The sequence below is a fragment of the Penicillium citrinum genome, assembly GCF_028827155.1.
Source record: "Penicillium citrinum strain IBT 23319 chromosome Unknown utg000008l:1.0-2707905.0:1.0-2709502.0, whole genome shotgun sequence".
Classification (NCBI taxonomy): Eukaryota; Fungi; Ascomycota; class Eurotiomycetes; order Eurotiales; family Aspergillaceae; genus Penicillium; species Penicillium citrinum.
In genome coordinates this window covers 114,392-140,369 of record NW_026622693.1, presented here as the reverse complement: position 1 = coordinate 140,369, position 25,978 = coordinate 114,392, and the positions used below count along the sequence as shown (strand labels likewise).

Here is a 25,978-nt window from a genome sequence, read left to right as displayed (position 1 = left end):
TTATATTGGAGCCATAGAATGACAGGTAATTTGGTTCTTTTATGCCTTTACTCGTACTACATTCCTGAATGGGAGTTCGTAGAGGCGGGGACAGAAGATTATACTACAGCACCTCTAGCCTACGGAAGCAGGTCTAAGAATGATTCCAAAATAAACCTTCCAAATTCGGAGATGCAAAAATAGTAGGAAATGAAATATATGTTCAAAGGAGTAAGGAAAGTCATCTCTAAATAAATTCGTGATATAGATGCAGGACGCCAATGTCATAAGACTTGTCTTCACACGCTCAAATGCAGGCATACAGTGAGAAAAGATGAAACTAGTACGCAAGAGCCTCGTTGCTACTCCCACAGGCCATTCCACCACAGCAGCCACCAGACGCCCCGCAGTCAGCGTTGGCAGGGGTTTGAGTGGTCAGTTTGGCACAGAATTCGATGTCATCCTGACTGGTTGTAGCCGTAGCGGGTAAGACTTGTCGCGATGGCCAGATGGGTTGACCAGCTTCCTCTTCGCGTTTGTGGAAGCTGGTCACAATATCCCGAACCACGCTCTGGAAATACAATGGGCCGCGGTCTGTTGTCGGGTGAAGTTCACCCTTGAGATTCTTGTACATTTGCTTGACAACCTCAAATTCTTCGTCAGTGCAGGATTTGCTCCGATAGACCTCGTACCTCTCGACACTAGTCGAGGCCGACATAGGAACAAAGCGACGAATGAAGAAGAAATTGGGGGAGACGACCATTGAGACATTGGGGAAGTAATAGCTGCTAGTCAAATGTAACCCGCCCGAAATCTGCTCCGGTGTGGCCTCAATGCTGTGGGTAATACTTCCATCCTTAGAATCGAAGGTATAGTCGCTAAGAACGGAGAGCGATGGAATGTCGGGGTGAGATGCTTTGGTATCGTAGCCCTCGTTATAGTTATTGGCCAATGTCTTCCAATTGAAAGCCTCCTCCCGGTCCCATGAATGGTCGAAGGTATAATCTTCAACGTTGAAGTCTTGGAATCGCTCTTGCAAATTGATGCCTTTGAATTCTTCCTCCCAGGAGAGCTCGGGGGTCTCCTTGCTGTCCAGATTCACCCAAATAAAGCCATTGGCATCGATGTGAACATGAATGGGCAAAAGGCTATTCTTGGCCTTGTCAAAGCCTTCAAGATCTTGATAGCCAGGTGCCTTGGCAAGTTTTCCATTCAAGCCATAGGACCATCCATGATATTTACAAGAGAAAATTCTTGCAGTTCCTTCGCCTTCGGTCACGACGGGGAACGCCCGATGACGGCAAACATTGTGGAAAGCATTGATGTTACCCTCGCGATCGCGCACGAGAATGAAACCGAATCCTGCAATATCAAATCGCAGCCAGTCGCCAGTATTTTGAAGACGCAGCTTGTGTGTTGTCAAAAGCCATTTGCGTGAGAAAATAGCACGTCGTTCAAGTTCGAACATCTCAGGTGAAGTGTACCATGATGCAGGTAGAGCTGTCAAGGGCGCATCGTCGCCAGAGGGTTCCGTGAGTCCCAGGTAACTTTTCCATGAAGTTGACATATTGTAATGCAGATACGAAGCAGAGCGGTAAATTCAAAGTGGTTACCAACTCGTATATTGAAAATTTAGTACCTGTCGTTTTTCGGTTTTAACTATCCCAATGATTTGTGGTTCAAATTGACGAGAGGATCTTGAGCTTCATATAATAGCAATTTCAGACCAACCCCTCCTTGTATTTTCCTCTTGACTGACTTCATGATTTCCATGATAGGCTTCACGAAGACGCGACGGGCAATCTGGGTTGGAATCCGGGGTTCTGTGCCGATCACAAGACCGGGCGAAACATCCCCTTGGGGATTTGGCGCCAGCTTATCAGCGCTTTGTGGGTCGCCAGGCCTATTGAGCACCGCCGAATTGACACGGTGGACGGTTCTCGCCAGCCGTCGTCAACGCCACTCCGGTTTGGTCGGTTCGTCATACCGTTTCTCCTGTATATGTACAATATGTAGTTTGATCGATTTGGATCGACAAGCTGACAGATGCAGTGGAATATAGGGCATAGCGGCCATTCTCAAGATTTAGTCTGGAGAATACTGCACTACTATACCACCAAATATACAGAATTAATTGAGCCAATTCATCTTATTCTTGTTAATTGTAGTCAATTAGTGGCATGGTACTGGTTGAATTGCAAACGAGCTGCTGGCACTACTATATCTAACATGTCTTATTATACACGAGACTAGTATCCGTTTGACCGTATCTTAATTTGGACTGAATAAGAAGTTTGCACGCTAAATCGCGAGGCTGGAGATGTTGATTTGAATTAAAATGGCATCTTGATGATTCTAACTTGTAGAAGTGGCTGTACTAATAAAATCGCCATTGATGTTTACCACCAGTTTATTTTCAAATTACCATCTCAATTAATTATCACTAACTTTTAAACGCCTTGGGAATCACCAAGAATAGACCGAGTAGAGTTGTGGCGTCTCGTGATTAACCCTGGGGGAATCAAACAGCTTCAAGTTGAAAGGTCATGAGACTGGCTTCAAATCCGATCACATGAGCCGTCTTGAAAGGAAATTCGATTTACCCCAACTTTCTCGAACAGTCTATTTTTGTCGATCCTTTAGCTCCAATGTGCGACAGACCCTAGTTGGTTATTGCTGCGAGCTTTGGCCTATCGATGATGCCAATGAGATAGTTCCTCCACTCCGCATGCTTCTCTTTTTGTACGAAGTGGTCCGCAGATAGTTCCTCCACTTCTTTCTCTATGGAGTGCTCCGGAGATATTCCAGGCACTCTTTTTATCCCAAGTTCGAACAAGAAATACCCAACCTGCCCAGATATTCGGATCACCATCCGATGACCGGCGGTGGCGGTAAGGGCGGCCGAATTGTAGATTTGATAACAGCAGAGAATTGCATCGAAATGACTCGTGGAATGTGGGGAAATGTCCGGATCAGGCATGAATGTCCACTTGGTACAGTCTGGTTGACATTCTTATCTTTTCAACGTGCTGGCAGTTAGCTCTATTCACAATCCTTCTTGCAGCTGGCATGATCAATCAAAGAGGCCAGCTGGCGAGGCTTCAAGTACATACTCCCAACGATCAATATCTGTCTGACACCTTGTCTAAATACTAGCTGCATGAGTCTCATCCAGCCGATCCTCGCAACTATCCAACTCGGAGTTATGCCGTTTGTCCTCCCCGCACAGATCCGCTGGAGCCGCGAATCCACAGCGGCCGACCCAACTCGGTTCATTCATACTTTGCCTTTCTGATTTCATGCATGGTCAAGCTAGTAGACTGGTGGGAAGTTTTCCATGCAATATCATTGTCACCTGCCAGATATAGCTGCTAGGGGTTCGTATTCATCAATTTCTGGCTTCATACCACCCATTCGCTGTCTTGTGGTTGGTGGATCGCGTTGTCTCGATAGAATTTTCATGGTGTGGCCATTACCCATCATCCACGATCGCGTATAATGAGCACCGCAGATGATAATTACACGGTCCACAAGGTTTCTTTGAAGCGCACGCGTCAAGCATGTGGGCCCTGTCGGTAGGTTGCATACAATTCAGTCTGGATTGATACATACACGAGGGATACTAATCAACAAACCTCAATCTTACAGTCGGAAAAAGGCTCGCTGTCCCGGTGAAAAGCCCGTCTGCTCGCTTTGCCAGCGATTAGGACAGCACTGTACATATGCGGCCCAAGTTATTAGCAACCGTGCTCGAGTCCAAAGGGATACAACAAGTGGTGGGCCGGAGGTTGATGCTGATGACTGCCAAGAGGTACCCTCCCTTGAAATTTGATGTCAATTTCTAATATGCGAAAACTAACATGATGGTGCCTCTAGAGCAACAGCTCGAGTAGACACGAAACGCGCCGTCTTCGACAAATTGAACAAAGACTTGAGGATATCACTACTCTACTACAGTAAGATCGCGACGCTGTTAAAGAACCTTTTTTGACTAGCCTCTTATTGATGTATTTTCTCTGGTTACTTAGAGATCGTCTCCCGCAGAGTAACATATCGAGTCAGCATTTGAGTGAATTTCTTCCACAGAATGATCAGACTCAGAATGCTAGTACTGCAGCCACCGCGCCAATTGATCAGCCTATCGATCAACTTGAAAGTGGCACGGTGTCATGGTATGTCATGCGCATTTCTTTTTGTTTCAAGGATTATAGTTAACATTGAAGCAGTGACACATTACCATCGTCCTTAATAGAATCGGAAGTTGAGGTTTATCTTAACAACTTTCACGATCAGCCCTATTGCGTATTTTCAAAGGACTGGCTTTTACAGAATGCAAGCAACTTGCCACCAGAAGTCACATTCGCCCTTGTGGCCTTGACACTCCGACTTTCCGTTAATTCCCCTGGGTTGATGGGATATGAGACCTCAACCGGCAAACATTGTGCTGAGCGAGCCTGGAATATCCTCTCTTCTCATCACCAGCAGGGCAGAACTGGGCTTTCTTTTCTCCAGGCTAATTTTCTCATTGCCCAACTGGATTTGGCAGATGGAAATGCTCACAGAGGATGTTCATCGGTTGCGCTGGGACTACGAGTAATTCAGACCTTTGGCTTTAACCAAGGGAAGAACCTATCATGCTCTAGTCCATTGGAGTCGGAAGCAAGAAAGAGAATCACCTGGGCATATTTCATGCTTGATCGCACCTACAATGCATCTCGAAATTATTCCTTGTGTCTCTCCGACAATCTTTTCACGCTTCAGTTTCCCTCTCCTGGGACAGAAACCACAGGATTTCGTGGCTCTCTCCATGGAAAATCCAAAAAGCAAGGCCACAGGGTCGACCAGGGCATCATGGCCTGTTTACTTCGTCTTTATTCCCTTTGGGGGAAAGCTACCGAATGGGTATTTGAACCATTGCCAACGTCTTCCCTCCCACCATGGCAAAGCGGTTCTGCTTTGGCGATGCTGGAATCCGAATGGATGCAGTTTGAGACCCAGTTTGCCGACGCCCATCGCTATATGAATGTCGATTTCAAACGACGAGCCCAAAATGACCCTGAATCTCGTCCATATCTCCTGACCTGGCTCTCTGTACAATTTCTGTTTCATTCGATTCCATGTTTCCTTCATCACCCCTTTGTCACCATGATAAAGCTCAGACATATGCGCGGAAACCTGTCAGCAACGTTTCTACAAAAGTCATTCGAAACATCTCTGATTCACGCTCGCTGGATATCAAGATTTATCCGGGAGATGGCCGAAGTAGGTCTACGGCTGTATGATCCTTTCTTTGGATATCTAGCCGCAATTGCTGCAACAGTCCATCTTGAACATACGGGAAACAAGAACCCTAAAATTGCGCTTCTTCTGAATAATGAATATAGAGACCTCGTGGGTTTCATGACTGAACTGTCTGCCGAGTGGGACAGTATGAGAATATTGGTGAGTGGAGTTGAACAATCCCCAGAAGAACGTATCCTAACACTCTCAAAATAGGTTAACCGATTGAATGAACTGGCTGCTCGTCACCAAAATTATGGATCACTTTTCTACAATCAAGAAGGATTTTCCGGAGCCTTGTCTAGCATGGCGACGCCGTCCAATCTTCCCCGAATGTCACCGCAGGATGAGTATTTGATGTGGGATATACTTGATCTTACGTCCCTTGGATTATCTCAAACATCAGATATTCTTGGAATGAGATCTTTCCAAGAAAATGACATCCCCGGCGGAAATGACAACGATACGTCAAAATCATCATCAGATGGTGATATGGATGATCAGGAATTAAGTGTTGTTCCCCATGAGACACCTACGATTGGTGGGGACGTGAATGCCCTTTCAAACGATACCCCAGGTCCCGAATGGCCATTTTCCAGTCGGACTGGCAATAATACTGTCGTTTCTGGTGTTCCAGATATCCCAGACTGGATGATATTCGGGGACTTGATGACGGACCACCTCTGAGGCTAAATTCCAGAGCTACATTGATAGCATGAATTCATTCTTCCTACAGACATGTATCTCTATGTATCGATCTACCTAGATCATGAGGATATTCTCCCTATACCAGATACTTGCATGCATCTCATGGTGCACCAAACTGAGAATCTATTGAATGTTCTTCCCCAAACTTGATGCCCACGGGGAATAACACAGGCGTTGACCTATATCTTGCTTTGCCGAGACGATAATGCCAATGCGCCGTCGAAAAAGTTTCGTTCAGAAATAGTCATCTCTCGTCTTTCAGGTCCACCACGGCTACCATCTCCTGCGAAAACTTCATTCTGGAAACGTTCGCGGTACTGCGTCTGGAACTTCCATTTGGTCATTAGATCATTCGGCAAGCTGCGTTGAAATGCTGCACTGATGTATTTCCCAATGACGGGCAAGAACTTGAATGCACTAAAAGTCGCATTAGTGTATGCACTTGACAGTGGGGTGAGGAGGATGCATTGCTTGACTTACTGTCCGCTACCCCCTGTAGCAATGAAAAGGTTGCTATGATCTGGATGGAAGTCGAAGATGAAATCGCCAGTAGGGGTATCGTTATACCAGCAAATACCCGTTCGTTCGAACCCTCTTGGGGCGAGTTGTGGGAAAAGATCTTTCAATCCAGCTTCCATACGTCTCAAGCCATCTGGAGGGACATAGTTTGCTCTTGAGGCCACTGCATCAGTAGGTGGTGAGGAGACCTTTGCAGCCTCGTTGTTGCGGGTATATCCTAGACCGTGAACTGCAACCTTGAGGTACCCTGTGCCCTGGTGCGGAGGAAAGCAGAAGAACCCAGTTGAAAAATTGAAATAAATAGGCATATCTTTCAATTGGAGACACTCCTCCGGGGTAAGCTTCAAATACCCAACAAGTTGGCCAGCTGCAAGCATAGAATTCCAGGTAGGAATCAGACTAGCAGTCCAGGCACCCGTCGCGACAATGAACTTGTCTCCTGATACTCTGCCACCGTCCGCAGTAGTAACAGCTTTTATTGCCCCATTTCCGTCCTTTTCAAAGTCGATGACCTGACCATTCCGACCCGTGATGAAAGAGACTCCGGCGGAGACGCACCGTGATGCCAGTCGAGCGATTGCTTTTCCCGCGTCTGCCCATCCCGCTATATCATTATAGAATCCATCAAACCCGGGGGTCGCTAGGCGGCCTGTAAGATCGGGGAATTTTTCTTTTGTCTCTTCCACACTTTTCAATGCGTGCCATTCTTGGCCAATTTGCGTCAAAACGCGCTTGGTCTTGTCACTGTACTCCTTTGCCTTTGGTTGAATAGGTTGCTCTGGCGTGCTACTATCTTGGGATACCCAGAGGCAAGTTGTCGGATAGAATGCATCCGAATATTCAGGTTGTTGCCAAAGATCAAACGCTTCCTTTGCAATGCGGGCGTAGACAGCATCTCCGTAGTCAAATCGGATTATACGAGAAATATCGTTGCTTGAACCGTCCGGCACCGGTGGCATCGATCTGTCAAGCACCGTGACTGACGCATATCCCTCTTCTTTCAGTTGCAAAGCCGTGCTCAGGCCGAACACTCCTGCTCCGATAATAACAATGCGCTCCGACTTATCCATTGGTATACGCGTAGACTGGTGAAAATTGATGATTAATATTGATGACTGAGAGCGGAATTTTAATGAGCTTTAGTTTGACGAAACATATAACTTGGTGTTTTCCAGAAACTCTCATTTATATACGATTTGAACGAAGTCCCCCGCGCGGATTTCACCGTGTCGGGCCGTCTTCCGTCCATCAAGACGGAGTGGGCCGTGTTGTTCAGTCCGGGCCGTACGCGGGCCGTGTATGTTCGCATTCAGTCTATACTTGCAGTAATATTTATGGCAGATGGGTAGAATGAGAAAAGAGTAATAAACTGAGCAACATATTCCATTAGTTATTCAACGAGGAAGAGTAACTCGTCCATCATGGCCTTCGATTACTGCCATGTTCTTCGTGCCATCATTCGGAAGCACCAGATTCAGCAACACTCCGATAACAGCGGCAATAATAAATGGTGTCTCTACCACAAGATTGATTCCTTGTTCTAGACCTTGAAGTCTCACGTTAGGTCCGTCATAGGCAAGAATCTTGCTGAACCAGTTAGGGGCCACAATATCCATAAAAGCAACCCCTAACGCTGTAGTCAGAATGAAGCGATCACGTCTCGTAAACTCGATCATACTAAGTACCTTCACTCCTGCTACCACTATCGTGCTATACAAGAAAACCTGCATTCTGCCTAGCACCGATGGAGGCATCGAGCCAAAGACTGCCCCGAATTTCCCGAATATTCCCATGAGGATCAAGAATGCCGCGGCGCACCATCCAGCTCTTCTACTCTAAATAAAATGTCAGATGAGCACCTATTGATGACGTTATTATGGGATTACGTACCGCACACCCAGTCAAAGAGATGACGCCGTTATTCCCTGCTTGAGAAACCATAGGTAACCCAGTGCCACAAGCACTAAGTAAACTGCCAATACCATCACAGAGAATCCCACCTTGAATTCTACTGTTGAATTCAATTCCATCCACATCGAGACCAGATATCTCTGCTGTGGCTAGAATATCTGGCATGCAGCTGACAGATTCACAAATGAACATAATTAGAAGCGGTAGTGCCAGTGCCCCATCCACTGATAACTTGAAGGTTTGAACCCAAAGAAATGTTGCTACCGGGGCTGCGTTGATATTTTCGCGAGACCAATATCCTGCTGCCCCAGATATAGCGCATCCGACTGCTAGACCAAACACAACTGATGCTGAACGCATAAGGGGGGGAGCCAAATATTTCCACGAATATGATCGTGACAAAAACACCGAAACCAAGGCCAATCAGCTTGGGATCACCCCTATATTTCCTCTCATCATTAGAATGGACACATTGTTATTAGGGTCTCAAGATATAGTTTATTACTTACCAAGGAAGTGGCCTTGGGGCTTCGATGTTGGGGCAAAGTGCATAAAATCCAGATCCTCCATTGCAGTTTGAACTGCCTCCCCAACTGTCCATTCCACTAGATATCAAGTAAACCCCAACAAGAATGAGGAGAGACCCGGTGACGACTTTTGGAAAGATCCTATTCAAAATCCTTGGAGGGACAAAGGATATAAGAATTTGAATCCATACAGTGCAAAGCATTGTACCCAGCATTGCACCCCACGCATCTGGGCATGGTAGTCTGGATCCATCTGATGACATGGGACAGGATCCATTTGCATAACGCATGTCTGTATAACTGAATGCGATTGCCAAGATATCGAATGTCGGACCTACAACGGACAGAAGTCCCGTTCCGATGTAGAACGGGGTTTTCAACAAGTGTACTCGCGTGACTTGCAGGGCTGTGGCAATGCCTGTCGTGATGAATGCTGCAGAAACAAGATATTGACTTTGCTCCGGGTCCAAGATAAATGCTCCGCTTGCAATTGCCAAAGGAGGAGATACCACAGATCCAATCATTGTCAAGGCATGCTGCAATCCCAGTATGATGGTGAGGAGAATAGGTACTTCGTCATTGAGTCCATAGAAAGGTGCTTCATGGTCCTTGTATCGTTTGTTCAATGGCCATATATTGGGTGTGATGAGATAGATGTAGTCCTTTGATGATTCATTTAGCTTTCAAGTCAAGTTAAAGCGCTGAAACAAGAACTAAGTTGGTGCAATCATCTTACATAGTTCCCAATCCATCCTTCCCTCGTAGTGAAATATCGACGAAGATATTGCCATCGGGTTTCGGCGACTGGCGTGATTTCAATAATTTGAGATCTCCTGTGATCTGAATTGGAAGACAAAGTGACAGGCATGTCTGCATCATATTTTTCCGGGGAGCTCCGATTTGCATCCATGATCGTCAGAGAAGGTTGTCAGATCCTTGCCAATTGCAATCGCTCACTCGGTGGCATCGCTGAACTCACATCGATTAAGGAGCCGATACCCTCCCATACTATATACCATGAATCTCATTATCGTTGATAGAGAAAGAGATCATCGGTTATCATTCTACTATCTCTTGCGTCATATCAATCGTTCGTTTCTGCAAGCGATGTCTATCAATCACCATGATAAGAGGAAAAGTGGCTTGGCCTCGGCCGAGCATCACAAGCAGCGCGGAGGTATAATTGCATCCGACTCTCGATGCAAATCTACTACAGTACGACCCAGATTCCATCAAACCCTTGGTGTACTCATTGATAAATTCTTGCTGCCATTTGATCGGAATTGTCCGTCTTAAAAATGATTGCCATTCATCCTCCCCCTAAGCGCTGCACGATATTCTCCAACGCAACGATCATCACAGTTAACCAACGACGCGAAATCATCAGGAAAGGCTATCTCCGCGTGGATGATGATAGAATCACGGCAGTCGGTAAGGGACAATATACAAGTGAAGCGCCAATACACACGAGGAATATCGACTGTCACGGCAAAATCATCATTCCGGGACTCATAAACACACATGCTCACCTAGTACAATCATTATTACGAGGACTAGCTGAGGATCTCCCGCTACATGAATGGCTCTGTGATGCGATCTGGCCGCTAGAAGCTGTTTTCGCCGACGACGATGGCTATCATGCTACACGCTTGACAGTCGCTGAGATGTTGAAGACAGGGACTACTTGCTTTCTAGATCCGATGCTCACATACCGTGCCGGATTTGATCAAGTCTGTGCTGCTGTAGGCGAGATGGGGATCAGGGGTTGTCTGGTATGTTTCGCGGAGAATCTTTCTCTTCTAGCTTGCAGATAACTAAACATGTTCTATAATTCATAGGGCAAGCTGGTAAAATTCACCGAGACCAATCGGCAACTATCAATTTCGGACCCTCGTGACCGAGATTTACTGGCGATGTCTATTCCAGAACTTCTAAATGCTCATACAAAGCATCACTGTAGCCACGACGGCAAGATTTACGTCTGGGCGGCAGCCGGGACACCTCGTGGGACATCGATTGAGAAATATATTGAATTGGGGAAGGCTTGCGCTGCCCATGGTATATCTATGACGATGCATTGCGCTGAAGCTCCAAAGGATCGGGCGATATACCACGAAGCTTATGGCTGCAGTGCGATGGAGTTCATTCGCAATGCAAATCTCTGCCCGCAAACCATAAACTCAGACACTGAAGGAAGCTCAAAATCGCATTGTTTAGTTCTGGCACATATGGTGAACTTGGATCAGGAGTGTGACATTCCCTTGCTTGCATCAACGAGGACTTCAGTTGCTCATAATCCTACTTCGAATCTCAAGCTAGCGTCTGGAGTTGCCCCGATTCCATCCATGCTCTCGCATACACCCTCAGTGAATGTTTCATTGGGGACAGATGGCGCCCCATGCTCGAATCACTATGATATGATCCAAGAGATGCACTTGGCCAGTATCCTTCATAAGGGAGTCAACCATGATGCGAACCTAGTTCCAGCCGAGGTTTCTTTGGAAATGGCAACAATAAATGGCGCACGGGCACTAGGACTTGAAGAAGATATTGGAAGTATAGAGCCTGGAAAGAAAGCAGATATCGTTATTCTTGATCCTTATGGTCGAGGAGGACTTGCTGCAGCACCATGGAGCGGCGATTCTATTGGGCATGGAGTTAGCCCTGTCACCACGGTAGTCCATGGATGTACGGGTCGAGATGTGGATATCACGATGGTCAACGGGGAGATATTAGTAGAAAATGGGCTTCTCAGTGTTGGAGGTCAGCAGAAAGAGAGGGAGATTGTCGGTTCGGCGCAGGATGCTGTTGAAGATATACTTCGAAGATGCAACGAAGGCCGAGATGATCAAGACAAAATTGGCGGGACAATCCGAAATTCATGGCGATATGTTTAATTAGTGACTGTAAATATTGCCAATCACTAACTGTTACTACTACTACTACTACTAGTAGTTATACCAGGAGGGAGTAATTGTTGAATTGCTTTGAGGCGATGCAAACTTGAATGGGCGAGAGGCCCCACTGGAACAATATCAACTCGGTACGATTGTTGTCATTCAAGAAGGAATTGAATATATCGCCCTGATTTTGATTGTTCCTTTACTTGAATGGAATAATTCATCTTGAGTTTCAATAAATACATTGGTGCAGATGTTGTTCAAATCATTTCTCTTTCAATTCTCTACACATGCCATGGAGCGAGTAGTAATAGTCGGCGCAGGTGAGTACATTGGCGATACACGTAAATTATCGAGGATGCTAACTTATATTTAAATCAGGGCTCTATGGTCTCATCGCAGCGAAGACATACCTGCAAATCAAGGGCGTGTACGATACCGATGAAGCTGCCGACGTTGCGACCGTATACAAGGAGGATATCCCATCATGTTTCACCGAGAAGAGAGATAGGACTGAAGGCGATCATGAAATTCCTTTACTTGTGATCGACTCTGCATCAGATATTGGAGGAACATGGGCCGAAGAACGACTATATCCCAATCTTCTCAGCCAAAATTCTTATGGCATGTATGAGTTCAGTGATCTTCCACTGACCGACGTCGTACCACCAGACGAGGATGGACCTGGCAAGCAGTTTATTGCAGGGTGGAAAATCAATCGATACCTCCATGCATGGACAGAGAAGTGGAACTTGAAAGGACATATCCGGCTGAACTGGAGGGTGAATATGAACTGCATTAGTGCGAGCAATGGCTAATATCGGAATCAGGTTGATAACATCCAGCGATTGCAGAATAAAGAATGGGAGCTTCAAATATCTACTAGCTCCGGAAGTCTCCGTCAGGTTAGTATCAGATGCGACAAATTGATACTAGCCACTGGCCTCACCTCGGTGCCAAAATTCCCACATGTGGACTCACCGTCCACAACCAACAAGGCTGCCACGGTGATTCATGCGAAACACGTCGGAGAATGGACTCGAGAGAATTTGGGTTATTATCCCTTGCCAGATTCAAAGCACAAAAAGAGATCAGAAGAGTTGAGCAGCCCTCAGCTGCGCTCCGTGGTGATCTATGGCGGTGCCAAATCCTCGTTCGACCTAGTCCACTTCTTCGCTGGGCTGCATCAACACGACGCCAAGGTACACCTTAACACGGTGCAGAAGGAGCCAATACAAGTTAATTGGATAATCCGTGAAGGGGGCACAGGCCCTTCATGGATGGCACCACCAACTTCGACTTTGCCAAATGGCGAGATCGTTCCCAGCGACAAATCCGCAAGTACTCGGTTGCCTCATCATCTGAATCCATTTTATCCTGCAATACCAAAGCGGATTATCCTCCACAAGTCGACTGGCGGGTGGCCGTGGAGCTTGTGCATTGAAGGCTCGTGGTGGGCACGATTTATACACGGGAACCCCGTTGGACGTTGGCTGGTGAGGCGGTTTTGGGGCTCATTTGACCGAGATTTGGCAACGATAGCTCAATACAATGACCCTCCCAAAATGGAATTGCTTCGGCCGGATCACAGGTACGGTTTAAACATATAGAATGATGGTGACGGGCACGACTGACAAGGCGATTCCCACAGTGTCATTTCATGCAACTCCACGATCGGTATCGCTAACCAAGCCAATTTATGGGAAACAATTCGAAGACCCCATGTACATGTTTACCGTTCCGCAATTAAATTTGTTTCGGTGACAGATGATGGAGACGAGAAGGGCCCAACCAAAGGGACCAGAGTGGTATTGTCTGATGGCCTTTGCCTGGATGAGATCGACCTTCTTGTGCATGCAACAGGTTATAAACCCATTGTCCCAATACAATTCAAACCACGCTCTCTGAGAATGCGTCTCGGTATATCGGAAATCTTGGATTCAGAGCCCGCCGGGGGGTGTCGAATCCGACAAAGAAGACACCCGTGAATCAACTATGGCTGGGATCAATGCGGACATTATAAGATACATAAAGTACTGGGAATGGCCGGATCAGAAGGCGAAGGTCAAGATCGAAAAGGCCTTGGAAGGCAACGGATGTGATTTGACCGACTGCAATGCATCATCAAAGCTGGAGACAAGTCAGGTTGTCCCTTTTCGACTATTCCGTCGCATGGTGGCTCCGGAATTGGTGGTCGAGGGTGATCGATCTTTCGCAGCTTTAGGAGTGATTTGCACATCGACGATTGCCGTTGTGGCTGAAGTACAGGCGCTCTGGATAGCTGCTTTTCTGACTGGAGGGTTGGATGATACCAAGTCTCGCGCATCTGATGCTCTTCGCCTTAGAGTGCTATCCCGAGAAACCATGGACCAGTCCATTGCAGAGGATGTAATGCTTGGAATAGTTTCAGGAAGCGGCCTGGAGGCGGAAGCTATCCACTATAATGATGTTTTGATGCGAGATCTCGGTCTTAACCCATATCGGTTAGGTGGGGGAAGATGGAGGGAGTTGACGGGTGTATATGAACCATCTGCGTATGCGGGTATTGTGGATGAATGGCGAGAGCAGACGGAGTCTCCAAGTAGATCCAAGTAAATAATCCTACTCCAAATCCAGAAATGAATGAAGATGTTGGTGAATCTTGAATTGCTTCGTTGACTCGTTGATGACCAACCATATCACGTGCCCAGTGCGTAGACCTTCCTGTTTGGTCGCTGCTTCTCTCCTCTTTCTCGCTTCATCCAGCCATGCCACAATCTTCCAGGCAGCCTCGACGCCTCACTAGATGTCGCACGGGGTGTATGCGTTGTCGCATTCGTCGACGGAAATGTAAGAGCTGGAACGAATTTGGGAGGAATTGAAGAAGGCTAATACTCGGTACAGGTGACGAAGGAAAGCCCAGCTGCCGTAATTGTGTTGATCGAGGGTTCAATTGTCAATATGGTCCGCAGTTGACCTTTCTCACGAAGAATGCACACACTATACAGGCATCAGAGGCTGGAAGTTCATCTGGGAAATATGATACGATTCGAGTGAGTAAGCCTCAAATGTCGAATGGAACCTCAACTCCCGCATATTGTACGGGGAATGCTGGGATATGGCAAAGTACAGCTGACCAAGGAACAGTTCATCAATGAAGAACCCCAGAAAGAAGATGAGCGTGAATTATCGAAAGGGGGATCATTATCGCCGCAAGAGGATTTTCAACAACCGAGTCATGAACGAGAACGATTGCCATCCGAGCAGTTGAATACACCAAGACAGCCACTCAATGTGGAATTGCCTGGCTGGGGAGCCCAAGACTCTTCCTCTCGAGGTCTTTCACAAACACAAGCCCCAATGTCTTCGTTCAGCGATAAGGATGAGTCGGCAGTTGCTGGTTTGCTAGCATTGGGGACGAGCACCAACGAGACAATAGCACCAGGCATGGGCTTTTCGGAGTTTGCGATCTCGTCACCGAATAAGGACCGATCGATGAATCAAGTCACCACGCCGGCCAGATATAATGATCTTTCGATGCCATTTTCGCCGGGCCAAATTCCTACTGCGTCACCTCTAAACATGGCAATCTCATCTACGCAGACACTGGAGTTACTTCGTCATTACCGGTATGAGGTGGCACCTTGGGTAAGTGCTCAACAAATTTGCCTATTGATGACTGCAAACGAATCGCTGACGCATTCCAAACAGCTGGATATTTGTGATCTTGGTCAATTGTTCGGTATTCAGGGGTTGCAACTAGCGATGGTCTCCCAGCCAGCCTGGTTCTCGGTTCTAGCCCTTTCAGAGGTCTCAATGAACGTACTCCGATCATTATCACCTCTAGTAATCACGGACAAAATACCCGGGGCTCCTGCGACCCCAGAGGCGCAGCTGGACATCACGACTCTAGCATTCTTGCGTGCAATGGACGAGTCAAAGAATTGCATTATGAATTTCCGGGCAGCTTGGACTCAGAGAGCGTATGATAGAGAGTTGCTGAGAGCATTCGAACCCAATATTGGACACCGCAACCTTGAATCCGCCATTTACTGGTTGTTTGTTCGACTTGGTAAGTCGTTTGCTGAGTGCGAACATTTTTCTTTTTCTTTTTCTTTTCTTTCTTTTTTTGGTGATAACGTTCTAACAATGTATTTTCCTCAGATTTGGCTGCATCTCTGGCCACAGACACTGATATTCAGGTTCCCCTTCTCCCAACATTGCCATTCTTGACTAGCAGAGAGTTGAGGATCGAAGACCCATTTGAAGATGTCTTCTGCTTCGCTCATCGACCTCTTTGGTTGTGTGCTAGAGCAATGCAATTCATACATAACGAAGAGATTTCACCGCAGACCCCTCCACTTCACCTGTGGATGCAGCTCATGGAAGAGCTCGAGCGGTGGTATCAAGAGCGACCACAGGGCTTTCAACCCATGATGGAGATCGGTATCGACGGTCGATCAATCGAAACAGAACAGGGCTTCCCGGTAGTCCTTTTTGCCCACGGCTCGGGGGTGTTCAGCAACCAGCTATATCATACAGCAATGCTGCTGTTGCTGCATAATCGCCCACGCACTGCGCGAACGTCTGATTTCCCCTCCAGTGCGATGTCGCCCCTCTTGCATGCTCAGCGAATATGTAGCATTGCCCTAAATAACGAGCGCCGAGAGTGCTGGGACCCAGTTCTCCTAGCTTCATTTCTGACTGCAGCCCGCCGCATGACTCACGAGTCGCAGCAGCAGGAGATCTTGCGTGGCTTCGAAAGGATCCGCAGGGTCACCGGGTGGGATGCGAGTGATTTTTTGCACGATCTTCAAGAGGAATGGGGGCTGTTGGATTCGTAGTCGAAGTGAATTCTCCCGAGATAAGATTTCATCTCAAAGTTCAAATCAACTGACTGCCATCGGTGACTGAACTGGCCTGGTCATCCGTTCCTGTCGAGAAATTTGGTATCCCCAGGCCATTTCCAGGTCCCTGATGCGCCAACAAGCACCCCACCCAGTTTCGGCCTCGATCTTGCGAATGATATCAATAATGATTGAATGCTCCGAAATATGACTAAAGAGCCGACCAGCGATCCAAAGGGGCTGAATGGCGTTGTTCAAGCAGCCCTGGTGTGGGTTTGCGAGGGATATGCCACAGATCCGACGTGCGTGCCATAGAGGCGAAACCGCGGACGCCGCGCGCAATTTGATGCTCTTTGGCATACTGTGCAAGAGAAGAATGCAAGCGGTATGGTAGAGTTGGTTGGAGGATATAGCAGCCCAATGGAGAAATAATATATGGGGGAATGGCTTTGTCGGGGCTGTCTGGACTGGCAAAAGCTCCGGTGGTCTATTTTCAACCCATTGCTGCAGATCTTCCCACAATCGCAGCCATCGACGATTGAAGGTCTCCCCCGTACAGTCATTCTGTACACCCAGTTCTACGAACTGAGTCCTGTCTGAAACCAGCTCGCATGTCTTTGCACAGAGGTAAACGGCATAGTTTGCGTGCATATCAGGTGACTGGGCTGCCTGAAATAGCTGAGCAGCATCGTCTTCGTTGCAATCTGGTGCCAGCCACTTGCTGGGCCGCAAAAGCGTGTTCTGTGTACCATCTGAGATGAGCGCACCGCAAAGATCTATAGTATTGTTATAGTCAGACGTGGATAATAAACGGAGATGCGGATATCTGTGACTAGATCCGATCAAACATACCCATTCGTACGTAACACCAAAAGATAGCTTGCAAGAGGCCACTGCTAAAACCATTGATCCCAAAGGCATCAAAAAGGGCCGTACATCCCTCCAAATGACGACGCCAATCCTGAGCGCGAGCAGACATCATTTCCAGACAACAAAGAAGAACACAAGCAGCCACGACTTTAGGATCTGGATTCTGTAGCAATGGGCTCAGCAGACGGATTGCTTCCTGATATAATTCGATGCTATCGAAGGAGTCTTGAATGCCTTTCTTCCGTTCCATCTGACGGGCGGAGATGGCAAGAATTGCATTGAGGAGGGCTGGAAAAGTACGAGCGAGAGCGGGGATTTGCACACGAAAAGTGCACTGCGAGTCAAACATGTCGAGCTGAGGCATGAGGATCAATTAGCCATCGATCTCATCATAATTTCGACTATTTCATCCCATGTCTGTACATCGGACTTACCCAAGGAGCCACTTGTCCCACGTAATTCTTCAGATATTCCACTCGGCGGGCATTGGACAGTGCCGGTCGCAGCGTTGTGCGCTCTCTTGGCTCTGATGGTCCCTCCACATCTCTATCCTGGTCTATAGGGCTACAAGCCCGTGTCGGCGCCGCTGACTGCGCGATCGTAAAAAGCATACATCGTAGTTCTTCCTGGGAGGCGAGAAACCCCGGATCGTGCGAGTATCCGTCGTTCCAACTGTTGGCTAGTGGAGAGGCGAAGGCAGGGTGTTCGGTAGTGTCCGATGGGGTATAAGCGGGCGCATGCCCCCATTCGGTGTTCATTGCATCGACGAGAAAGAATAAGATGAGATGAATGGATGGAAGGGAGAAGAGATTCAAGTTGAAGTTGGGGCGTTCCCCGGAGTTTGGAGGAGGGTCTTATCGATAAGGACCGATGCCCTAATTGCTGGGGGAGAAACTTAACGGTGATTTACTATGGTACGGTCGAAGATATTCTTATAATTTATTATTATTATTATTATTAAAAAGAAAAGAACCATATGATGGACACTCGCTACAATCTTCAGTTCATGATTCATTCCAGCGATGTGATTGATCAAGGATGACCCATAAGATATCATCAATCTCATACACAGGCTAGCAACGTCTCGAATACAAGCAGAAAGGAACTTAGATCTCAGCTCCATATGAATAAGTAACTTTCCATAATTGCATGGGTCTATTTGACTATGTCTACTAGCATTAATTCACTACTGAAACTAGAACCTCACGTGTTGGCACGTACTCGAGCAGGTATGTTTTAGTTCATACTTACAAGAAGGAACTTGTAGTTGAAACATCTATAGACAGCATTCGTACAAGATGAAAGATCTAATTCAACTTCATAAGAGCCTTCCAATTGCACCTTGCAATTCTTTACTGAATGAGAGAACAACGACACAGCATTCCGATCCCCTTGGCAGGGCGTGGAAGCACTCCTGCAAATGCCAGATCCTTTCCAGCAAGGGATGTAGGCACGCCTCCTAGGTCACCAAACACAATCACTACTTTCAATTTTAAAATCTTGTATTTCCCTCTTCTCTTGGACACGTCGCGTCGCATCGAGCCCACCTTCATTGTGCAGTATTCGTGAATCTTTACCACCTCCAAGATGTACGGCCTCAAACAACTCTCCGTTCTTAGCTTTCTGCTACTATCGGCCTATGCAGCCAAAGATGTCACACACACTACAGTACGCCAAAAACCTCCCAAGGACATAGCCAATGGCTTACGAGTGCAATAGGTTGGAATTGAGACAGCGGCTGGCAGTCGAGGAATCAATGCACCTCTAGACGACTGCTACGACGACATTGACGAAGAGTAAATTGCTCCCTCCGAATTTGTGATATTGACTCTATACTCACTCGAATGCAGAGAGGTATTCACTGTATCCATTCGCAAGTACTGCCGCATCTTCACGTAAGTTCGCATACACCGCGTCGCTTTTCACAAAGTACTAATACCTTGACAGAGGAGTTGGGTGTACTGGCCGCAACACTGTTCTCGGTCCAGGAGATCATTCAAGCAAGGATCCAGTCCCTGTCGGCGCCATTTACTGCCATTCTACCCGGCCTTATTGAAAAGATGTCGTTTTGATAAACAAAATGTATTATTAATAATTTTCCATTCATGTCTAACAAATCTACGGGACAGACCTCATTCATAATCATTTCTGGTCGTCTATAATGATACGTTGTCTTGCTCATCCACCACTAGAACCTTAATGCTTCCATTACGTGTGTCGGCGCATAGTTCTAAAGCATCCTCTGCTTTTTCCAGAGGGAAAGTATGTGAGACTAATTTCTTCAAATCCAGAATGCCACCACTCAGGCATTGGATCGCTGGAGGCCATGTGTCGCGATACCGGTTGATGAACCGCAAGTCAATCTAGAAGAATCAGAAGAATTAGATTGTTGATTCTGTGGGATAGACCCTGGCTTTTACTAACCTCTGCTAAAGAAATATGCATGAAAGGGAGGTTGTTCATGATAGCCTTTCCAACACCAATCACCATCACGGTACCACCACGACGGCAGGTATACGCGGCTGTGCAAACACTGCTTTCGACACCGGTGCACTCAAGAACAGTCTCCGGAGCGCCATACTCGCTGCCTCCAAAGAGAGCGCGGATTGCCTGGGCGTTACCCTCGGCATCCTTGGTGCGGTCAACCTGGTAGGTGATACATGAGGGTACAAACTCCTTCGCAAATTGCAGGCGTGCAGGCTCAAGGTCCGTAACGACAACAGGGTGAGCTCCCGACGCCCGAGCTGCGGCCAGGGCAATCAGTCCTATTGGACCCGCACCACAGACAACCACACCACGGCCCAGAGTCAATCCTGCGGACTTGATACCATGCATGACCACAGACAGAGGTTCGAGTAGCGCACCCTCGGCGAAACTGACGTTGTCGGGGAGTTTGTGCAGCCATTTCGCGGGGTGCACTTTGTATCGCTGAATGGTACCGGGGTAAGGGTAGACACCGGCAAATTGAACATCTTCGCACAGGTTATAACGGCCTTCGTCACACAGGAAGCAATGTTCGCAGGGTACGCCAGGTTCCACTGCGACTCGATCGCCTGGATTGACACTCATTAGACAACTGTATACGTCGCAAACACGTATGCTTTCTTTGCTAAAAAGTCTTACCAGGCTTCAAATGGCGGACTCCCTCGCCGCATTGTAAAACAATACCCGATGCTTCATGGCCAATAATGCAGTCTCCCTCGAATACCAATGATCCAATGCGACCAGATTTCCAGAAATGAATATCGGACCCGCAGATACCAGTCGCTTTCACGTGAAGTAGGACCTCATCATGTCCGGGCGCGTAAACAGGCGCCTGGACTGATTTTAACTTATGGTCAGCCGTCACTTGGAGTGATGGATTTGGGTGTGAGGTCGTGAGAACTGTGCGATCTAGCGTCTTGTGCGAGACGCTGACGGGCGACTGGATAGACTGGTCGATAAGAACTGACGGAGCCATCTCGAAATTTTCACAGGCGAGAGTCGGATGCAGGAAAGCATTGTGGACGACAATATTGTTTTAAGTAGTCCTGTAGACCATTCATTGCCGTCGCGTGGAAATGCCTCCAGACGATGGTTCAACTTTCCTCTTTCATTTAGACATCGTCGAATGTTTCTATTGGATGTCTCTTTTGGGGTTGTTTATCCACTGCTCCACTGGTGGTTATGATTTCCCAATTTGGAAAGGGGAGGGTTCATGCCGTCTATTTATCTTCATTCTCTTCCCCTCAAGATATGAACTGTCGGGCACGAAGTTATCATTCGTGATCAGAATGTGAATATTAATTCCTGTTACTTTCCTGTCTCCTTTATATGGCTGGCTCTCCCCATCTGACAGTTACTCTCCTGAAGTATCTTCATAAGATGCAATGGAATTAACACCAGTTCAATCTGTCCAATCCAGCCACCAGCACGGCCAATTTCTACGATCAGCTGATTGCAAGGATTCATGCACATCGCAAGTTGATAATATGTACTGTGCGCCAATCACTCCTCTCCTTCCCATTCGTGCTTGCACCATCGCAACAGATTGATTTTACCACACTTTTCCCGGGACAAATAAATATGGAAGATAAGAGCAATCGGTACTCCATATGCATTATTTTCTATCTCCAAATTCCATTCCCCGTCTATACTGTAAATTCCCCTGCATAGTACATTCCGCGTGTTATAGTAAAATAATTCTGCGGGGCCCCTCATTACTTCGTGAGAGCTCCACTTCCCTTAAAGGAAGCACGTACCGCCGAGTGTGGAGAGAAGAAGTGGACCGGACTGGCGCTGGTTAAATTCTGCTGTCATTCCAAATTTGTCTCAACCCAGTTGAAGATTGGAGATTGCGATAATCTAAGAATCCACTCGTGACCACAAGTAGTAGTACAGTACCTACGAGCCACCAAAGGTATGGTGGATCGATACTCTTGATGTAGATGGTTCGTGCAATTGGTCCATGAGTTTTATAAGAAGAAGTTTTCCAATTCATGGAAGCTAGTTAGAATTTTGGATTTGAATCAGTACTAAAGGAAGTGCCTGGTAGTTAGTATCTACAACCACTACGTTGTTGACATCCAAGTTTACTATTTATCCCAACAACATCGACGACAACGTTCTGAACGTTGAAAATACGCACTGTTTCTCCCATTTCATTTCGTCGGTCATTCATACTCACACTCACTGTAATCTGACTACTTCGAGCGGCAATACCATCTACTCTGAGTATAGGTAGGCCGAGTGGCGTTTTCTTGACGCTGATTTGAAGAAAAAAAAAATTGGAAGAAATCAAAGATTTTATTCTAGATGAAGGTAATACAGTAGTGTAACCAAGTTTCGATATAGGGCTATCAAAAGTATGAGCGAGGGAAGGTAGTCGGTTGGGCAGAGGTGGCTGATAGTAAACATGTTGCTGGTTATTAATTCGGATACGGAGCCAAGGGTACGTCGTCGCTAGCGGAGGGAAATCCGTTTTCTTTCTGGAATTTTTTCTGCTTCTTTTCCATCTTAGCGATTTTCTTCGCGTGTCGAAATCCTCCATCTGGTCCCTGGAGAATGCGGCCGGGGTGGAATATGTTGAAGACAATGACGGCGAAGAACATGGGAAGGGCGTCGAAGACATATTGGTACCACTCATGTGTGTTTGTAGGCTCGTCTGCACTTGTTCCATGTGAATACTCTGCCAGTCGGAAAGCGATGCGAATCTAGTGTGCAGTAGAAATAAGGTTAGAAAGACCAAAATTGACTTTTGAGAATGGATGTCGTATTCACTCACCGTGATCATAGTTAGCGCAATGTACATGGTATAGAATAGCCACCGCCAGTTGAACGATGTATTCGCCATCTTCCCGAGTTGCTGTCCGGTATTTTCAAGATGCAAGAGTTTCCGATGGAGGTGAATGGTCAAGCCAATAAATCCGATGATAAATGTTTCTTGTATTGCGATTCCTCCCATATAGATATGAACACCTCGTAGGACAGTGTCATTGGATGCGCCTGTCTGAACGAGAATCGCAACTCCAATCAGTTGAATAATGAAGGCGAAGATATCAAGGCACACAAATATGAGGCCGAATCTTTGCGCAGAGATTTTGATCAATCTCTGCTCAGGCACGAAGAACTGGACCATCCTACCGAGGGTCATATAAAGGAACGCGTTGATCCCTGGTATTTGAGAGGTCAACTTTCAGCTTCAAATATAAACTCTCTTGAAAGAAAGAGTCAGGGATATACGCACATATTGGCGCGACTAAGAAGAATACCGTGAACCAGACATAGTATCTCGAACTGTCCTGGTGTCGCGTTTCCATTGATCGACATGCCATAGCGATGAACTCCCATCCCGATCCCATCACAATCACGAATGCATATAGCTTTCTGTGGATAAAGGCTTGTATGAAATGAAATACTGTTGCTAGGCCAAATAGGATGAAAAATATTGCTGCCGGAACCAGGGAAGGTTTGTATAATAGGATCGCGCCGCATGCTTCCGGAGGCAAATAACCATTTTTGCCTGGGTCTATATGAAGACATGTAGCAGTCGGGGATGCATTGGATGTAGTACCAGTAGAAGCGCCACTTAGAGTAGTATCAGGGGGAGTCATTTCTCCCGTTTGGAAATATCGGTGGTCTCACGAGAGGAGATGGCCGAATAAATGCTTGCTATCCCCAGGCCATGAACCTATGATCACCGAAACGGCTCATTGCGTATTTAGTTCCTACTTATAGAGGTACCCTGCTCTAGAGATTTACGAAGATCAACAGCCTCATTTGATCCCCTTGGGATCGTCTGTCTCATGAGAGGCAGATAAAGAGCGCAATGCGTAGCAGAACGGTTTATCGACCCACAGCCAGGGGTCGACCTGCCAATCCCAAACCTAACTGAGAACTCTAGTTTAAGTCTTGATGTGATCGTCGGAACTTTTGGTGGATCACTATCCTACTGTACGGGGTAAATGAGATGCATGATATGGAACGATGATCTCACGATAGCTTTAGTTTCTAACCCGTCCCATTGCGCGATCTTCTTTCCCATATCGCAAAACGATGAAAAATCCGTTTTTCACCTTTCTAGCCTTGGAGTACTATCAAACTTGGACGCCCGAGGCAAAAATAGTGCGCTGTGATATAGATTGGCTTGATTGGGTGATCCTCTAACAGCAAAGGGGGAATGTCCAAAAATTGGCCTGGACGATCTTGTTTCGCATATCTACTCGAGTGAGTAACTCGTCGAACTTCTTAAGTCTCCAGTCTTAGCTGTTGCCTTGCCCCAACGTCTCATGAAACTATGCAAGTATCAAATCTCCTTTTTATATTTTTGAGCCATCTTCGAAAAGACAGTGCCTTTGCAAACATTCTCCACTTGGGCAGTCTCTAATCCATGGAAGATACCATCAATACTTGTGTGTACCTGGATACCCTATGTACTCACAGCCGTGGCCACCCAATAGATTGCTGCCACCTGTCGCTTACATGCAGTACTACGAAGGAGAGGCTTTTTCCACCTACTTCTGCAGTACATTATCACACTCGTCTAAGCCACAAATCCTCAATTCTTAGCCTGCAGACTGCCGATCTGCGATGAGTCAGCTTATTACTAGTGGGGGCTGGCCGAATTGGCCAGCCAAATCGCCTTTCTTGATGAACTCCCCACGCGATGTTTGTTGTTGCTGAAGCTTACTTAGATTCCTCAAAACTAATCGGGGACCTAGCTTATCGAATTTTGATCTACCTGTTTCTCTCGATCTTGAAGGATTAGGTTTCTCCACCCTTTTGAAGCCCCAAAAAGGTACCCCGAATTTCGGGCGCCGCTAAGCACGCGGGGCAGTATGGGTGGAATTCCGTGGAGATCAACGGCCTGTCAGAACTGTAAAAAGCGCAAGATCAAAGTCAGTCGGCTGAAGATGACCATTTTCTTAGAGTCTTATGTGATAGGTTGGTGTTTCTTTGCTAATTAAAACAGTGTGATGCCTCTCGTCCAGAATGCGAGCGTTGCCGTCGTCGTGGTATCCCTTGTCCAGGTTACGTGAAATCTAGGATTTTCATTCATCAGTCCAATATCACACGACAACAAACGCGAGAAGTCGTTCATCCTACTAGCACTCATAACAGGGAAACAGAGAAGGCCCCTGTAATGGCACCAGTCGTACATAATGGGGCTGTTATGCGATCTCAGCTATATTCATTCCTGCTTGGCGCGTATTTCCCGACGAATGTCCGACGCACGACGGACATCGAGCAAGTGCAGTATTTCTTTTTGAACTCTTCGAATATGCTAGAGCGGCCTGGAACCCGAGATGATAAGTTTATGATCTCCGAAAAAGCCCTTAGTGCCATGTCTTGTATATCACTCGGCCGATTCAATCGTGATTATCGCATGACTCGCTATGGCGTTCAACTGCATCGTGCCACAACTCATCATATCTCGAAATTAATGGTCCAAGATCCTTATAATGAAGACTACATGAGGGCTATGGTGATTCTCAAAATTCTGGAGGTGAGATCTCCAAATTTACTACCTGCACTATATAAACAAAGCCGGAAACTCCTTGGAGCCATAACTATAACTTCAGCTAATGGCAAAAAAAAGGGCCACCATTATCCGCATGGATGCGATAACTGGGCACCAGAAATGAAAGAAAGCAACCCTTTATTACGCCAAACATACGCTTATAATGGCCCACCGAGATCTTCCTTGATGCGTGCCGTCTATCACCAGCAAAAACAGGCAGTTGTATGGCGCCGCTATCCTACTTGATGGGGGGTGGGATTGTCATCGGCAGTTAGACTAATATGGATTCTATTCTAGATATATTCCCTTACCTCAGTGGATTTTACGAGGGAGGAATTTCAATACCTGATCGACTCTAAGACTGGCCATCCCATTGACGGGCTATTCGAGATTTTCGTCGATCTTGGATCTCTCATAACACTTATAGAACAGGCTGATCACTCAGACCGAACCCTGTGC

At 46.8% G+C, this 25,978-nt stretch overlaps 12 protein-coding genes across 12 annotated transcripts; 6 read left to right on the top strand and 6 right to left on the bottom strand.

The window, feature by feature from the left end:
- Positions 1 to 319: 319 nt before the first annotated feature.
- N7469_008486 (aromatic ring-hydroxylating oxygenase subunit alpha) lies at positions 320 to 1,546 on the bottom strand (the record flags this gene model as incomplete). The annotated part of the gene is made up of 1 exon (XM_056647404.1): positions 320 to 1,546. The coding sequence occupies one exon, from the start codon at positions 1,544 to 1,546 to the stop codon at positions 320 to 322; it is 1,227 nt and encodes a 408-aa protein (XP_056497169.1).
- Positions 1,547 to 3,477: 1,931 nt separating this feature from the next.
- Positions 3,478 to 5,946, top strand: N7469_008485 (Zn(II)2Cys6 transcription factor; the record flags this gene model as incomplete). The annotated part of the gene is made up of 6 exons (XM_056647403.1): positions 3,478 to 3,554; positions 3,628 to 3,790; positions 3,856 to 3,935; positions 4,008 to 4,189; positions 4,232 to 5,421; positions 5,476 to 5,946. The coding sequence occupies 6 exons, from the start codon at positions 3,478 to 3,480 to the stop codon at positions 5,944 to 5,946; spliced, it is 2,163 nt and encodes a 720-aa protein (XP_056497168.1).
- Positions 5,947 to 6,146: 200 nt separating this feature from the next.
- Positions 6,147 to 7,556, bottom strand: N7469_008484 (NAD(P)/FAD-dependent oxidoreductase; the record flags this gene model as incomplete). Its single annotated transcript, XM_056647402.1, has 2 exons — positions 6,147 to 6,384; positions 6,448 to 7,556. 2 exons carry the CDS (start codon positions 7,554 to 7,556, stop codon positions 6,147 to 6,149), a joined length of 1,347 nt encoding a protein of 448 aa, XP_056497167.1.
- Positions 7,557 to 7,880: 324 nt separating this feature from the next.
- N7469_008483 (uncharacterized protein) lies at positions 7,881 to 8,757 on the bottom strand (the record flags this gene model as incomplete). Its single annotated transcript, XM_056647401.1, has 2 exons — positions 7,881 to 8,321; positions 8,377 to 8,757. The coding sequence occupies 2 exons, from the start codon at positions 8,755 to 8,757 to the stop codon at positions 7,881 to 7,883; spliced, it is 822 nt and encodes a 273-aa protein (XP_056497166.1).
- A 1,465-nt stretch (positions 8,758 to 10,222) lies between these two features.
- N7469_008482 (amidohydrolase) lies at positions 10,223 to 11,821 on the top strand (the record flags this gene model as incomplete). Its single annotated transcript, XM_056647400.1, has 2 exons — positions 10,223 to 10,696; positions 10,763 to 11,821. The coding sequence occupies 2 exons, from the start codon at positions 10,223 to 10,225 to the stop codon at positions 11,819 to 11,821; spliced, it is 1,533 nt and encodes a 510-aa protein (XP_056497165.1).
- A 298-nt stretch (positions 11,822 to 12,119) lies between these two features.
- N7469_008481 (uncharacterized protein) lies at positions 12,120 to 14,419 on the top strand (the record flags this gene model as incomplete). Its single annotated transcript, XM_056647399.1, has 5 exons — positions 12,120 to 12,147; positions 12,206 to 12,606; positions 12,655 to 13,415; positions 13,476 to 13,701; positions 13,769 to 14,419. The coding sequence occupies 5 exons, from the start codon at positions 12,120 to 12,122 to the stop codon at positions 14,417 to 14,419; spliced, it is 2,067 nt and encodes a 688-aa protein (XP_056497164.1).
- Positions 14,420 to 14,571: 152 nt separating this feature from the next.
- Positions 14,572 to 16,647, top strand: N7469_008480 (Zn(II)2Cys6 transcription factor; the record flags this gene model as incomplete). The annotated part of the gene is made up of 5 exons (XM_056647398.1): positions 14,572 to 14,653; positions 14,708 to 14,856; positions 14,951 to 15,451; positions 15,515 to 15,875; positions 15,968 to 16,647. 5 exons carry the CDS (start codon positions 14,572 to 14,574, stop codon positions 16,645 to 16,647), a joined length of 1,773 nt encoding a protein of 590 aa, XP_056497163.1.
- A 45-nt stretch (positions 16,648 to 16,692) lies between these two features.
- N7469_008479 (uncharacterized protein) lies at positions 16,693 to 18,278 on the bottom strand (the record flags this gene model as incomplete). Its single annotated transcript, XM_056647397.1, has 3 exons — positions 16,693 to 17,426; positions 17,503 to 17,875; positions 17,955 to 18,278. 3 exons carry the CDS (start codon positions 18,276 to 18,278, stop codon positions 16,693 to 16,695), a joined length of 1,431 nt encoding a protein of 476 aa, XP_056497162.1.
- Positions 18,279 to 19,107: 829 nt separating this feature from the next.
- On the top strand, positions 19,108 to 19,576 carry N7469_008478 (uncharacterized protein; the record flags this gene model as incomplete). Its single annotated transcript, XM_056647396.1, has 4 exons — positions 19,108 to 19,188; positions 19,240 to 19,316; positions 19,371 to 19,415; positions 19,468 to 19,576. The coding sequence occupies 4 exons, from the start codon at positions 19,108 to 19,110 to the stop codon at positions 19,574 to 19,576; spliced, it is 312 nt and encodes a 103-aa protein (XP_056497161.1).
- Positions 19,577 to 19,676: 100 nt separating this feature from the next.
- N7469_008477 (NAD(P)-dependent alcohol dehydrogenase) lies at positions 19,677 to 20,980 on the bottom strand (the record flags this gene model as incomplete). The annotated part of the gene is made up of 3 exons (XM_056647395.1): positions 19,677 to 19,883; positions 19,945 to 20,573; positions 20,644 to 20,980. 3 exons carry the CDS (start codon positions 20,978 to 20,980, stop codon positions 19,677 to 19,679), a joined length of 1,173 nt encoding a protein of 390 aa, XP_056497160.1.
- A 1,447-nt stretch (positions 20,981 to 22,427) lies between these two features.
- Positions 22,428 to 23,612, bottom strand: N7469_008476 (RTA1 domain-containing protein; the record flags this gene model as incomplete). The annotated part of the gene is made up of 3 exons (XM_056647394.1): positions 22,428 to 22,712; positions 22,784 to 23,172; positions 23,246 to 23,612. The coding sequence occupies 3 exons, from the start codon at positions 23,610 to 23,612 to the stop codon at positions 22,428 to 22,430; spliced, it is 1,041 nt and encodes a 346-aa protein (XP_056497159.1).
- A 1,224-nt stretch (positions 23,613 to 24,836) lies between these two features.
- N7469_008475 (Zn(II)2Cys6 transcription factor domain-containing protein) lies at positions 24,837 to 25,765 on the top strand (the record flags this gene model as incomplete). The annotated part of the gene is made up of 2 exons (XM_056647393.1): positions 24,837 to 24,896; positions 24,971 to 25,765. The coding sequence occupies 2 exons, from the start codon at positions 24,837 to 24,839 to the stop codon at positions 25,763 to 25,765; spliced, it is 855 nt and encodes a 284-aa protein (XP_056497158.1).
- Positions 25,766 to 25,978: the final 213 nt, after the last annotated feature.